General features: G+C 41.4%; 1 protein-coding gene across 2 annotated transcripts in view; it reads left to right on the top strand.

Annotated features, from left to right (window-relative positions):
- The window catches only part of CAMK4 (calcium/calmodulin dependent protein kinase IV), a 131,571-nt gene extending 119,264 nt beyond the window's left edge, over positions 1-12,307 (top strand). For both annotated transcript variants that reach the window (XM_056848511.1, XM_056848509.1), the window contains 3 exons: positions 3,718-3,844; positions 6,341-6,493; positions 12,099-12,307. In XM_056848511.1, coding sequence (XP_056704489.1) covers positions 3,718-3,844; positions 6,341-6,493; positions 12,099-12,305 — 487 coding nt within the window. In that variant the 3' untranslated portion in view covers positions 12,306-12,307. The remainder of the gene's footprint in view (positions 1-3,717; positions 3,845-6,340; positions 6,494-12,098) is intronic.
- The last annotated feature ends 2,569 nt before the right edge of the window (positions 12,308-14,876 follow it).

Below are 14,876 nucleotides of genomic sequence, written 5' to 3'. Positions count from 1 at the left end.
CTTCAGGACCAGACCAGGACTTCATAGTGTCTTTGACCACCTTGAGTATCAATCAAATTGTTTTGGGCCCAACACATGAAAGAGATCGCAGATTGGACTTAATTTTTTGCTCTGAGAAACTGAAGGCTGGTCTGGTTTCGGGGTTCTAGATTTGACCTGAAGCACGGTCTGACCACTACCGACTTAAAGCCAAGGTAAAAGCCAAGATGGCTCCATTTTGATTGACTCAATAAAGGAAGCCACAGCCTTCAATTTGCAAGATCTGGGCAAGGCTGTCAAAGATAGGACATTTTGGAGGACTTTCATTCATAGGGTCGCCATGAGTCAGAAGTGACTTGATGGCACTTAACACACACACAAATGTGGCTCCAACTCCCCACATGAGAAGGGCCCCAGTTAAAATGGTCCATGCACAGAGGCTCATAAATCCTACTGGATTCCAGAATGCTCTAGGGGATTTGAGGATGCCAAGCACATGCTCAGCTGAGGCTTCAGTGGGAATGTGGAACTTGGAGCTCCTTCAAGCTATCAACAAGGTTGCCCCTCTGTGACCACTCCCGCCCTTGGGGCATAAACCAGCCCCCAGTTTACTACTCAACTGGGTGACCTGAAAGGGCTGGGAGACATCTAGAACAATGCTGGTGGTGAACATGTACCCAGTCTGATAGATTACACTATAGAGCCAATTGGAAGACCTTTGAAATGGTAGTGACAGCAGCAAAGAAATGTTACTACCCTGGTACTAAAGCATCAGCTAGCTCACAACCCATCCCAATTGTTCAAGGTAGCTCAGCAACTGCTGCATCCAAAATCTGGGCATTTATTGTCTCAGAAAGAGACAATTAGCTGTGATACCTTTCCCAAGTATTTTTGCTGATAAAATATAAAGAATACATTATGACCCGGGTGTCATTTGTAACATAGGCACAGCAGTAGACAGGACTAATACATAACCTAGACAGAACTAATGCATAATACATAATCATAATCACCTGGTCTATTAATGGATCATTTTGCTCCAGTTTCTGTGATGGATGTCGACAAAATCCTGAGATCAGTGAAAGCCACTATTTGCACTCAGGATCCTTGCTCATCCTGGCTGCTAAAATCATGTAAAGACCACATCAACAAACCCTTAGTATTGATTATAAATTAGTCACTAACTCAGGGCACCTTTCCTCAGCCACTCAAAGAGGTGGTTATCCATCTGCTACTTAACCATCCCTACAGAAAAATGAAGTGGCCAATTATTGCCCGGTTTCTAACCTGCTGTTTCTTGGAAAAATGATTGAGGGAGCAGTAGCAGATCAACTCCAGGTCTTGGATTGCTCATCTACTGTAGATCCTTTTCAGTCTGGCTGCAGTCCAGGCTATGGGACAGAGATGTCTTCTAGCTAGTTGACAACCTCAGTCTGAGTGTAGATAAAGGCCATACTTCCTTGTTGCTCTTCCTGGATTTATCTGCAGCTTTTGATACAATAGATTATACCATCTTGATGAGGTGCTTGGAGGCAGGAGTCGGTATCAGGGGATGCATGCTAAACTTGTTCAAATAACTCCTTACAGATCAGACTCAAAGGTTTGCTGTGGGAGACCAGTTGTCAGCAGTGGAGTTCCAGAGGGTGCAATCCTATCCCCCATGTTTTTCAGTCTCTATGTAAAGCCCTTTGGACAAATCATTCATAGCATTGGGGTTGGATATCATCAATATGTGGATGATACCCAGCTCTATATATCCTTATCTAAATCCACTGGTGATACGGGAGAGGTCCTGAATACCGTCTGGCTGCTGTGGTAAATTGGCTAAAGGAGAACAAATTGAAACGAAAGCCTTAAAAGGCAGGTAATGCTGGTTGGGAAGGCCGGGATCTTGAAGGACATTGTGTTCCTCACTTTTGATGGGGTTCAGCTGACTTTTGCCGACTCCGTTGAGAACCTTAGGGTTATGCTGGACCCAACTTTATTACTGGAGAAACAAGTTAATGCAATTGCTAAACCTTTGCATCCTGTTTCATATGAACCAGTAGATGGCATTCTTTATAGATATTTTCGGCTGCACTACACATAGATATAGGAAAATATTTCTAATGCTACTTGGCTTCCACCTACAGCCCAGTATGAGACGCTTTCTAATCTCCAAATTTCTAGATTGTTTAAAATTTTCCAAAATATTCTAAAGAATCTAATTTAAATATAGAATCCTAATGCCCACTGCAAATTCCTATTATTCTAGTGGCCTCTTATGGCCTTATTCTCTGTGTTGAATACATCATCATCATCACTACTACTGCTACTGCTACTACTACTACTTCTACATGTATATCCTACCCTCATTCCCTGCTCTGGGGCTAAAATCAAAGTATCCTATCATAATATAAGCAGAAATAAATAAAATAACAAAATGATATTCTTATAATAGGAGGATAACAGCCACTGAAGACCCGGTCAGGCAGTGTAATCCCCCCCCCCACAAAGTTACAAAGTGGGTGGGGGGAGATGGGGAGGTCAGCAGCAATGTTAAACTTGCAGCTGCCCTCAGTTGTAGGCCTGGTGGAATCGTTCTGTTTTACAGGCCCTGTAGAAACTCATTAAGGTCCTGCAGCGCCCTGATGTTACTAGGAAGACTGTTCCACCAGGCTGGGGCCAGGGTCGAAAAAGCATGGTTTTTGTGAACAGAGCAGAGCTATTCTGTTTCACCAATAGCGCTCTGAACAACCACAGTCGAGAGGGAGAAAGTCCTTCAGAACAATATGCCTGCAACACAGAGGACTGTAGCAAAAACAATTTGAAATTACTCTACATGCATATACACACACTTGTGCAAGTGGACCTTGCTTACATCACTTTGAGCTCAACTTGTGAAAGACTTGTGTCTGTGTGTGTAAAGTGCCATAAATCACAAGGGACTTATGGCGACCCTTTATGGGGCTTTCAAGGCAAAAGACTAACTGAGGTGGTTTGCCATTGCCTTTCTCTGCTCACCCTGGTATTCCTTGGTGGTCTCCTATCCAAATACTAACCAGGGCTGTCCCAGATTAGTTTCTGAGATGTGATGAGATTGGGCTAGCTAGGGCCATCCGGGTTAGGGCATGAAAGAGTGAGTAGAGAGCAATTCCTGCTGAGTCCACCTTCTTGCTGCAGCCCTTTGTGCTACGTTATATTGTGTTTTTTTGGGGGGGGGGTCTCCACACCTCAGCCGCAGCTTTTGGGGGTGCACAAGGCTGGTGGGGGGAAGGAAATAAAAATAGCCTCTGTGAACCTGTTCCATTTGCAGAAACACTGGATCCATCCTTGTGTGACCAGAGCACCCATAAAACCAAACACAGAAAATGACCACATCAAAGAGAAAGCTAGGATAGAATCATTTCCCCTGGAGCTAGTTTTCTATTTAATTATATGGTAATTATTATATGTGTGAGTGATGGGATCTGAAAGGCTGCAATATGAGCACAGCTGTACTACATAATATTCCTTAATCTGTAGTTTGGCTCTTGGTATGGAAGATAGAGGGGGGTGGGGTTTTTTGTGTTGTTTTTTTTTGTTTTTTTATATTCACAAGGACTATTTTACATCCAAAATTACAACCAATTTAACATTTAGTACTTGCATATTTCTTTATTTCTTTCCCAGGCATAAAATCCTGTTTATGTCATCGCAGCTATTGTTATACTCAAGCTACCTCGCTGTTTATCAAACTTCTGTCTCCTTTCCTTCTAGTCTCTGTGGGTTTGAGCCCTTCTATGATGAAAGAGGAGATCAGTATATGTTCAAGAGGATTCTAAACTGTGAATACGATTTTGTTTCCCCCTGGTGGGATGATGTCTCTCTAAATGCCAAGGATTTGGTACGTTCTTGTAATTTTACCATTGATTTCAAAAGAATCAGCAATGCACTTTACATTTTGCATCTTTTCATATTCACTTATTATAAATTTATAGAATGCAGACTCTAAATGTAGCCTATACTGAAAAGCACCTTTGGTTTAATATGATCCCTGTTCAAATAGCAACAGTCCTCCAGCTTCCTTTTTGAGGGAGGAGAATCATGGGAATTAGGACTCTAACCAAACAACTGGCCATCAGTGTAATGGTTTTTGAGATGGTTTGGGACAAGTTATTCATAAGCCAAACTAAATAACTAGTTCTGACGTCAATGGACCAATGATCTGTACCTCTACATCATCCTAGCATGAGTCTGTCTCAGCAGAACCATATCGCTTGAATAAAATAAAAATAGTGTTGCCAACCTCCAGGTGGCAGCTGGAGATCTCCTGGGATTACAACTGATCTCCAGACAGCAGAGATAAGTTCCCCTGGAGAAAATGGCTGCTTTGGAGAGTGGGCTCTATGGCTGAGGTCCCTCCCCTCTCCAAACCCTGCCCTCCCCAAGCTCCACCACCAAATCTCCAGATATTTGCCAAGTGGGAATTGGCAATCCTAAATAAAAACTATGCAGTTCAATTGATACTTTAGTCTTGAGGGGTTGTGGCTATGGCTCAGATGTAGATGATTTGCTTTGTACACCCAAGGTTCGTCTCCACTTAAAAGGATTGGGTAGTAAGTGATGTGGAAAGGCCTCTACCTGAGACCCTGGAGAGCCACTGTCAGTCTGACTAGACGATACTGATCTTGATAGACCAATGGTCTGACCCAGTATAAGACAGCTTCATGTATATACAGTTATTCACTAATTTTCAGAATAAAACCACACACTTTCAGAGATTTTTGGAAGCATACCTTTAATCTGTCTTTCTTTTACAATGCCTGGATTAGAGTTTTGTTTCTCTCACTGTAAGGCTAGTCTTTAAAAGGACATAAAAGCTGCATATATAGAGATTAATTATTTTATTGTAATGCTGGAGAACTTTTCTTCCAAGATCTCAAATGAATAAGTTCCAAGATATTCCTTAGTACAGTTCTGCTTTCATATAAGAGCTTTCTGTGTTCTGTTTTCTGCAGAGGAAGGCAAAATCATTGACATTCATTGTGATCCATTTGTAGGCCACCAAGAGTAAAGCATTAGTTGCACTGTCTCGTTCTTATTGGATTCAAGAGATAGGGATCTGCGAAGATGAACATGCACAGCTACAGTTCTTGCCAGATGTTATCTGCAGAATTCAATTACTACATTAAATAAAGATACAGTTACAAATGCTAGGTACATGGCATGAGATGCTAGACTAATGACATTTTATTAAGTAGAGCTTCAGTATAATTGCATGAAAGGTGCTTAGAAATTCAAAATGATTTTTTTTGTTATACTATAGTCTAAGCATTTTTAAGATGCAACAAAATGTCTTATTTGTCTTCGTTTGGGTGCCCTAGATACATTGCATATAATTTAATCTTACAGGTTTCAGTGGCATATGAGTTTAGGATAAAAATAGGCACTGACTACTTATTTCTTGACTTGATCAATTTATTACGCTGAAATTTGAGATCCCCTAAAGAATTCTTTCTTCTTCCATTTCCATTTTCTGAAACCAAAATTGATATAGAATCTACAGGGGTGGGGCTGTAGCTGAGTGATAGAGCACCTGCTTGGCATGCAGAAGGTCCCAGGTTCAATCCCCAGAATCTCCATTTGAAAGGACCAGACAGTAGGCCTTTTTCTGAGACTGTGGAGAGGTGCTGCCAGTCTGAGTAGAAAATACTCGCCTTGATGGCCCAACAGCAGCTTCATATGTGTTCCTGTGTGATGTTAATCAAATAGCTGTTCTTATCCAGCAAAATGATGGAACCTAAATTTACAGCTGCAAGCCGGCAGGGGTGATGCACTCAAAGAAGCTGCGTGCACAGATCTGGCAACTGGAGGGTGAATCCCTTTCATAGCCTCAAAGAGATGTTTGGCACTGTTACCTTTGATAACACTGATCTTTGTGTGTGTGTGTGGGGGGGGGGGGAGTTTTAATTCAGTTCCCACATTTCTCTCAAGCAACTGACTGGTGTTGCCAGCACTGAATGTCAGCCATCTGTTGCCACCTAAATGCTGTCATGTGGACTAATAGATCCATGTGGACAGACACCATGTGGGTTAAGGGGCTGTACAGAGAAGGGGAAGGGGGCAAAATCACCCCTCCTACCTTTCCTACCAACTTCCCAGGGCTGGAACGACTGCTGGGAGAAGAAGAAGGAAAAGTTCTGCATCAGTCAACATATTCCACTTGGATTGCTGGATCCAAGCAAAGTGTGCCGCTGCATAGACATTGCTCATTGCTGCACACGCATATCCTTGGCCTGGTGGCTATGAGATTTCTGAGGAATAAAATCACTTTTCTTAGTTCATACTATTATTATTATTATTCAGGTGGTTCTTCTTATTGTATTTTGTTATTATGCAGGTTAAGAAGTTAATTGTGCTTGATCCCAAGAAGCGTCTCAGTACATTCCAAGCTTTGCAGCATCCCTGGGTCACAGGAAAGGCAGCTAATTTTGCCCATATGGATACAGCCCAAAAGAAACTGCAAGAATTCAATGCTCGGCGTAAACTTAAGGTACATTTATAAAAACTGTAGAAATCAGGAAACCTATCAAACTGCAAAAAAGGGGGGCAAGGTTCCCCCATCTCAGGTGTTTTAACTAGAGTCAAATTAAATGTGAGCCCTGGGCAGTAATATTCAATGTCTGACATAGAGCTGTTCCCGAAAGAAACATATCAAGGCAGGCTTATCACAGCTTTGCACCCTCGGTGGTTGACACAGACTTTCTTATGTTGTTGGATTTGGAAACTTCTCCCTGTGGCTGCGCAGGAAGTGAACCTTTCCATGAACTGACCTCAAACAGTACCTCTTCCCCAAAACAAAGAGGTGATCAACTTTGCCTTGCCTCTTTGGTACCAGAGGTGCTTCCAAAAAGCCTAGAAAGCATCTCCTTTAGGCCAGCAGAATGTGTCCATTAAGAAACTGCATTTTTCAATTTTTTGAAATGTCGGAATTTCTTGCAGGGGGTTAAGTCCCCACTTTTACTGTCATGATTCAGCTGCAAACATTACTGAGCTTTGAACTAGTTAACAGTCTTTTTAATAATGCTAACAGATTTTATGGAAGAGCTTATCTCTCTGGCTGCAGAAGCATCACTCAAATGAGTCAAAGAACAGAATTGGGGAGGGTTATTACAGAGCATGGATGGCCCAGGCCAGCCTGATCTCGTCAGATCTCAGAAGCTAAGCAGGGTCAGCCCTGGTTAGTATTTGGATGGGAGACCACCAAGGAAGTCCAGGGTTGCTATATAGAGGAAGGGACTGGCAAACCACCTGTTAGTCTCTTGCCATGAAAACCCCAAAAGGTTTTCGCCATAAGTCAGCTGCAACTTGACGGCACTTTACACAAACACACATTACAGAGCATAAAAACTTGACTAGTTGGAGAATCAGTGCAGTCATGAGATGTTGAGTCTTGGGAAACGTTAATTCCTTTCAGAACTTTGCTTCTTGCCCACTAAGCATTCTCTACAGAATTGAAACCCAATCCCTCCATTCCTTTACTTCTGCTGCTTCATTTATATTTGCTATTTATATTTATATTTGCTATTTAAAGCTTAAGTTATCAGCAAGAAAACTTCCATGCTCCCCTTCTAGGAAACATGTCTGGATGAAGCCCCTTCCTCCCAAATCCCTATAACAATTTTTTCCTGACTTTCAGTAAAATAGTCTCCCCCATTACGTAACACGTATGGTTTCTTGGTTTGCCCTAGCGGCAAAGAAAAAAAATGTAAGGTTTCTGAAGGAGTTATTAAGTTTAAAACAGTGAGTTAGTACATTTTGGTATCTGTTATAATATTTTAACCGCTGATTTGTTTTATTTATATTACTGTGTTTTAGCTGTATGTATGTACTACTACTTGCTGTATTACTATGTTTTAGCTATTTGTGACAGCCAACAGCCATATGCAATAAATGTTCTGGTTGTGGTTCTCCCTGTTTCTATTTAAGGCTGTAATTCTATGCACAGTTACACGGGAGTAAACCCCAGGAACTCAGTGGGACTTTGAGTAAACACACATAGGTTCAGACTCCCTTACTTTAGCAATATCACAAGTTCTGTTATATATATCAACATAGCTAGAGCTTACCCATATGCCAACTGCATGTCTACTGCACTACCTAAATGTATATATTTTTTCTATTTTTTCAATTTTATTACTCAAAACTAAGATATAATTCTCAGTCAACTGACAACCTCTAGTTGCCGGTCTTCTAATTTGCATAAGCCTCTTGCACCTTGTATTCACTTACTCAGGAGCAAGACCCAAGTCCTGAAATCTCATATTTACTAAAGAAGTATATCTCATATCTGACTATATGACAGATCTCTTGTTTCAAAGCAGCCAAATTTATTGGCAGCAGATATAGAATCATGGAATCATAGAGTTGGAAGGGGCCATACAGGCCATCTAGTCCAACCCCTTGAAGGAGCGGCCTAGAGCATCCCTGACTAGTGTTTCTCCAGCAGCTGCCTGAAGACTGCCAGTGAGGGGGAGCTCACCACCTCCCTAGGCAGCTGATTCCACTATTGAACTACTCTCATTGTAAAAAAAAAAATCCTCATATCCAGACAGTACCTTTCTGCCTGTAATTTAAACCCATTATTGAAAATCCTATTTTCTGCTGCCAACAGAAACAGCTCTCTGCCCTCCTCTAAGTGACAGCCCTTCAAATACTTAAAGTGAGCAATCATGTCCCCCCTAAGCCTCCTTTTCTCCCCACTGAATATTCCCAAGTCCCCCAGCTTTTCCTTGTAGGGCTTGGTCTCCAGGCCCCTGATCATCTTCGTCACTCTCCTCTGCATCTGGTCCATTCTGTCTACGATCTTTTTAAAGTGAGGCCTCCAGAACTGCACACAGTGCTCCAGATGCAGCTTGACCAATGCGGTGTAAAGTGGGACTATGACATTTTGTGATTTGGATGTTATGCCTCTGTTGATACACCCCAAGATCACATTAGCCTTATTTGCCACTGCATCACACTGGTTGCTCATGTTTAGCTTATGGTCCACCTGTATCCTAATATCTTGTTCACACAGACTGCTACCCAGAAGTGTATCCCCCATCCAGCATGTGTGTTTTGCAGTTTTGTTACCCAGATGTAGAACTTTGCAATTGTCCTTGATAACTTACATCTTGTTCACATCCGTCCACTTTTCCAGTGTGCTCAAATCTTGTTGAATTCTATCTCTCTTCTGGTGTGTTTGCTGTTCCCCCGAATTTGGTGTCATCTACAAATTTAATGAGTAGTCCCTCCACCTCCTTATCCAGATTATTTATAAAATATATTGAAAAGTACTGGGCCCAGAATCAAGCCCTGTGACACCCCACTGGTCACCCCCTTCCATTCAGATGAAATGCCATTGATGACTACTCTTTGGGTGCAGCTCTTCAACCAATTCCCTGTCCACCTAACTATCCTAGAGTCCAGTTCACAGTCCTCCAGTTTGCCCATCAGAACTTCATGGTGAACCCTATCAAAAGCTGCACTGAAATACAGGTAAATGTCATCGACAGCATTCCCTTGATCCAGTAAGCTTGTCACTCAATCAAAGAAGGAAACAAGGCTGGTCTGGCAGGACCTGTTGGGGACAAATTTGTGCTGACTTCCTCAGATCACCAAGTTGTCCTTCAGATGCTCACAGACTGATCCCTTTAAAATCTGTGCCATTATCTTCCTGGGACAGAGGTCAGACTGACTGGCCTGTAGTTTCCTGGGTCATATCTCCTCCCTTTTTTGAAAACTGGAATAACATTTGCCCTCCTCCAGTCCTGTGGCACATCTCTCATTCTCCAAGAGGTCTGGAAGATGATGAACAAAGGCTCTGCAAGATGTCTAGAAAGTTTTTTCAGCACTCTCGGGTGCATACCATCTAGCCCAGGATATGTGTACTCATCCAATGCAGCCAGGTGCTTCTCAACAACTTCTCTGTCCATGTTGACCGGCAGCTCAGATGCCGTGCCTTGCCTACTATCATCTCTACATGAGCCTGTTCTCTTCATCAGGGGGAAAACTTTGGCAAAATAGACACTGAGCCTTTCTCTCTGTCAGAGTTTCTCCATTTTCACCCAACAGTGGGCCTATTGCCTCTTTTCCCTTGCGTTTGCTCCTCACATATCTGAAGAAGCTTTTCTTCTTGTAGCAAGCCTCCCTGGCCATCCTCAGCTCACTCTGAGCTTTGGCCCCTCTGATGGCTGACCTACAGTGCCTAGCAACCCCCAGATACTCTTCTTTAGAGGTATGTCCTTGCCTCCATTTCTTGAACATTTCTTTTTTCCTTCTTAGCTCATCATGGAGTTCTCTGTTCATCAACATGGGCTTCTTCGATCTCCTACCATGTTTCTTTCTTGTTGGAATAATAACTTAACTATTGGTAAATGGCACTTTAAACTACTGTCCCTATTCTGTATCCTCTGTGCTGTTCTAATGGTAAAGATATTCTTACTAGCCAACAGTGATGCCAAGAGCACTCTTCCCTCCTTGGTGTGTGTTAAGTGACATCAAGTCCAGTGTTTTTGTTGACACCATCTGGCAACCCTCTTTATTAACCCAGTGCACAAAAGTTAATTCCTCACAAACTTATTTTGTAGAATGATGTTGTTACTGTTGTTTTAACTCAGCATAATTAAGATATTTGAAAATAAAGACAGATATATCAGGAATACATTTTTTAAAGTCAGTAAATGTCCAATCTGAAGACATCTTAGTGCTTTCATTTCTCACATATACTGTTTGCCATTTGAATGAACAACATACATGCCAAATATACATTTATATTAAATGCTGGAGAGCCAGCGTGGTATAGTGATTAAGAGCGGTGGTTTGGAGCGGTGGAGTTTGATCTGGAGAACCGGTTTGATTCCCCACTCCTCCACATGAGCAGAGGAGGCTAATCTGGTGAACTGGATTTGTTTCCCCACTCCTACACACAAAGCCAGCTGGGTAACCTTGGGCAAGTCACTCTCTCTCAGCCCCACCTACCTCACAGGGTGTCTGTTGTGGGGAGGGGAAGGGAAGGCGATTGTAAGCTGGTTTGATTCTGCCTTAAGTGGTAGAGAAAGTCGGCATATAAAAACCAATTCTTCTTCTTATCTCATCTTAATATTTTTTTACTGAATACGAATAATCTGATTGCAATATATACATTGATATAAAAATTGTCTTCACATGCAATATTATTTACATATACCTGTGCATATATCATGATTTACTCCTAGTTCCTATACCACCGGCCAGCTGCTATATTTCACTAATGGAAGATGCTGTAACTATAAATCAATGCTTACAGAAGGCCTCTTCCATTTTCTGAATTCAGTTTAAATACACTAAGTAAAACAGAATCAAGCAAATTTGTTTCCAAAATAACGTTAGTGGTCTTTGGCATTTATTGGACTGATGCAAAATTGGGCATACATCACTCCGCAGGTATGCCATTTATTTTTATTTTCTATTAGATCACATGAATTGCATGTCAGGGATAATGCAAATTGCAATGTTTATCTAGCTAAAGTGCTCTTTTTAAAGGTGGAGTAAAAGGGAGGGCAAGAAAAGTCTCAGAAGAAATGAAGAAGGTTGGATAAGTGCATTTCAGTCATAAGTACAGGCTTTTCACCTCCCTTTTCATGGTGGAGCCTCTTTCTGGGTCATGGATGGAAAGCGCAGTCGTTTCAGATTTGCTGTTTGCTGACAAATAGATGGGGGGCAATAGAAAATAATGCAAAGTGGGGGAGGGGGATATCTGAGAAATATTTAAAGTGGTGGAAAATGCTTGCACACATGAAGACATACCTGACCTAGGCAGCTTCTTATTGCCTTCTTTTCACAGAAATGGGCTGAATCCCAATGGAGGCAGCTTTTAGCACACAGCCTGCTTTCATAGACCACATGGATTTGATCAGTTTGGGCAGATGCAAAAGCCTCGATAGAGCACCAGGCAGTAGTAGTTCACTAGCAATAAAAGTGAGAATACACCATGTAGGGGCAGATTACAAGTACCCCAGGGTAAATGCCATGAAACTGTGAATATGTGTGTGTACGCGCACACATGCAAGCCCTAAGGCCCTTTACACCATGACAGTTATTGCCAAGGAATCTAACCACTTGTGTTTCTTTATCAGGCTGCAGTGAAAGCTGTTGTTGCATCAACTCGTCTGGGAAGCGCAAGCTGTCATGGCAGCCATGACAGCAATAAGCCCAGCCAAAACGAATCTCCAAGTCAAGAATGCGATCTGGAGGAAAAAATGGAAGAAAAAATAGAAGCAACGGACCTCCCTGAATCTCAGAACGTGGGCCTTCCACCAGAAGCATCAGAAGAAGAGTCTTAGGCCTTGGTGTATTTTAATCTGTAATTTCAAGCCCCAGCCAAGTTACCATTCAGCAAGAAAGAATTAGAAGCATGGCCCCTCTGGTGGATTTGTTATGAGGTGCAAAATGTACCAGCTGGTGACCTTAATCAATGCATGTGACTGCTTCTGAAAAATAGTAAACAGTCTTTTGTTGGCATGCCATGGATAAAGTGATATTTACAGTAACACCAACGAATGAAATTGAGAAGGGGGAGTGTGTTACACTCCTTATGATCAACACATATATGTCATGTAGAGTGTTTATTGCTAGCTGAAATGAACGATTATAGCTTACAAAAAATAAGCATTTCGTAGAGATCACAATATGCTTCCTTTGAAACTCATGATCAGCCTCTAGTTTGATGGGCATAAGAGCCACCAAATGTTTTTTAAAACCGCATATGAAACATTTTTACATATTTACCAGTGATAATTTGCAAACTGTTTACAACTGATATCTTAAGAGATGTATATGCAAAAACATTCCACTAATTCAAGACAAAGGTTTATTCAGATGGTGGTGAAATTTATGTGCTCCAGAAAATGGTGTTAAGAATGCCTTACTCTATTGATAACCATTTCTATACAGTGTTTTGATGATAAACAAAACATCTCTTGAACTTCTACCATTTCAGCATCTGGTAGTATATAAAGACAACAATGTTAAGTTTGTTTATTACACAATCAGAGAAAATAGGTGCAGCTTTTTAAGATACAACTGTAATTAGTCATGACTATAAAACTGTGCAGCTGTTTATATAGTTGATAATTGTCAGCCTGCAATTGTAAAACTGTTCCAGGAAAAGCTATTCAACAGAATAACTATTGCTGTAGAAGAGCGTGCAGAAAACTTTAGGGGATGGCAACAAATGCTTCCATGACCAGAGGTAAAGGGGAGAGATGTCTGTCAGTGTGGATTTGATCAGTACAGGTTTGCCAGTTGAGACAGAAGGAGGGCAGACTCAGGCATCTGCACCCCCTCCCCAAAAAAAGGTGTAAAGGATCTTTACTCATCCAACTGCAACCTATGATAGTTGAAAAGTCTGCAAAAAGGATGAACAACAAACAGTTCATAATTCATTTTATAACACCTGAATTTTTTTACTTAGGTACAGCAATGAGACAAAGATGTGTGCAAATAATGATCTTCACCGCTAAGATCCTAATACACTACTAGATAGTTATTTCTTATCTTCTTACCACTTTGCATTTCAGTGGTTGTCTTACAAGAATTTTCCTTCAAAACAGGAAACAGAACTGAACCAAAAGAGAAAATGAGTAGTTAACCAGGGAAGCAAAGAGTATGCATTAACTCTGGTGTTGCTGTTTTTAATACTGCAGTTTGAATGAGGCTTGGTAAATAAAAATTACTTTGGTGGTCATAAGACAAAATATTAGGTTTGTAGTGAAGTGCCCTGAATGACTTTTTAAAACATGTGGTGATGTTTTAACACATTTTTAAATCATGAAAAATAATTGTTTGGCACAAGGGATCATTGCTTCAAGCACAAGTATTCATCATGTTCCAGGATGTTACTCTTGGAAAGAAAAGTAGATTCGGATTTTAATATCAGGGGCTATATAACTTCTTGCCTGTCAAAAGGAAGACCTGAAAAGCTCACCCAGAAAAAACACAGAATGATCCACAGCACTGCATATACATTTTCTTCTATAGAAAGTGAAGTTAAAGGTGTGCATGGAGACTGCAACTAGCCTTAGTTTCCAAGAGACCTGGCAATCCCTGCGCATAGGGAGAGCCATGCATGTGTCAGCAAGGTTGAGTTACAGCTACTGGATGCTCTTCAGCTCCATGTCCCTTTAAAAGTACAAGTAGTCCCAGCTGCACATTGTGATGCAAGTATGTTGCACATGCTCTAAATCATAAATCTGGAGGAGGGGAGGGGATTGCTGTCCTTAAATGCCTAGCCATTTCGGAAACACAGGGTACACACAGTGGTTTACTATTCATAGAGTAGCACATTGGCAAAGCAGTTAAGAAATCTCTCTGAAGTCATTAATGTGGTGAGCCATGCAAAACAGCATTTCAGCATCCCAGTATCATTTGTCTGGAGATTGATAGAAAGATCTGGCATTTTAATCTGTATTCCAAAACCCACAGCAACATGCCTGTGAAAGAATGCATTTGATCCAGTATGTTAAAGTCAGATGCCACGCTCTCCTGTAACAATGAAACTTCAAGCTGTTGTATCAGAGCAAGTGCAAAAACCAAACCTCTTGGATCTTCTGAAACTTTGCTTGTTTGGGTTTATTGCTATTGTTTGCTGTTATGTCACCTTTGTTACAGAGATTTGTTGTCAAATGCTTAAAAGGCAGCATAATGCTAAACCCAAACAGGGTAATGTGCATGACTAAAGAAAGCTAGTACTTGGGAATGTTCAGGCTGAAGAAGAGGAGATTGAGAGAGGACGTGATTGTTCTCTTTAAGTATTTGAAAGAGTGTCACTTAGAGGAGGACAGGGAGCTGTTGCAATCATACCTTTCCAATTATGGTTGGAAAGGTATTGGCTGGATATTCGGGGGGTGAAATTT

Source organism: Euleptes europaea, chromosome 4 (genome assembly GCF_029931775.1).
Source record: "Euleptes europaea isolate rEulEur1 chromosome 4, rEulEur1.hap1, whole genome shotgun sequence".
Classification (NCBI taxonomy): domain Eukaryota; kingdom Metazoa; phylum Chordata; class Lepidosauria; order Squamata; family Sphaerodactylidae; genus Euleptes; species Euleptes europaea.
Note: the sequence above shows the minus strand (reverse complement) of the source record. Positions and strands in the feature narration are given on the sequence as shown.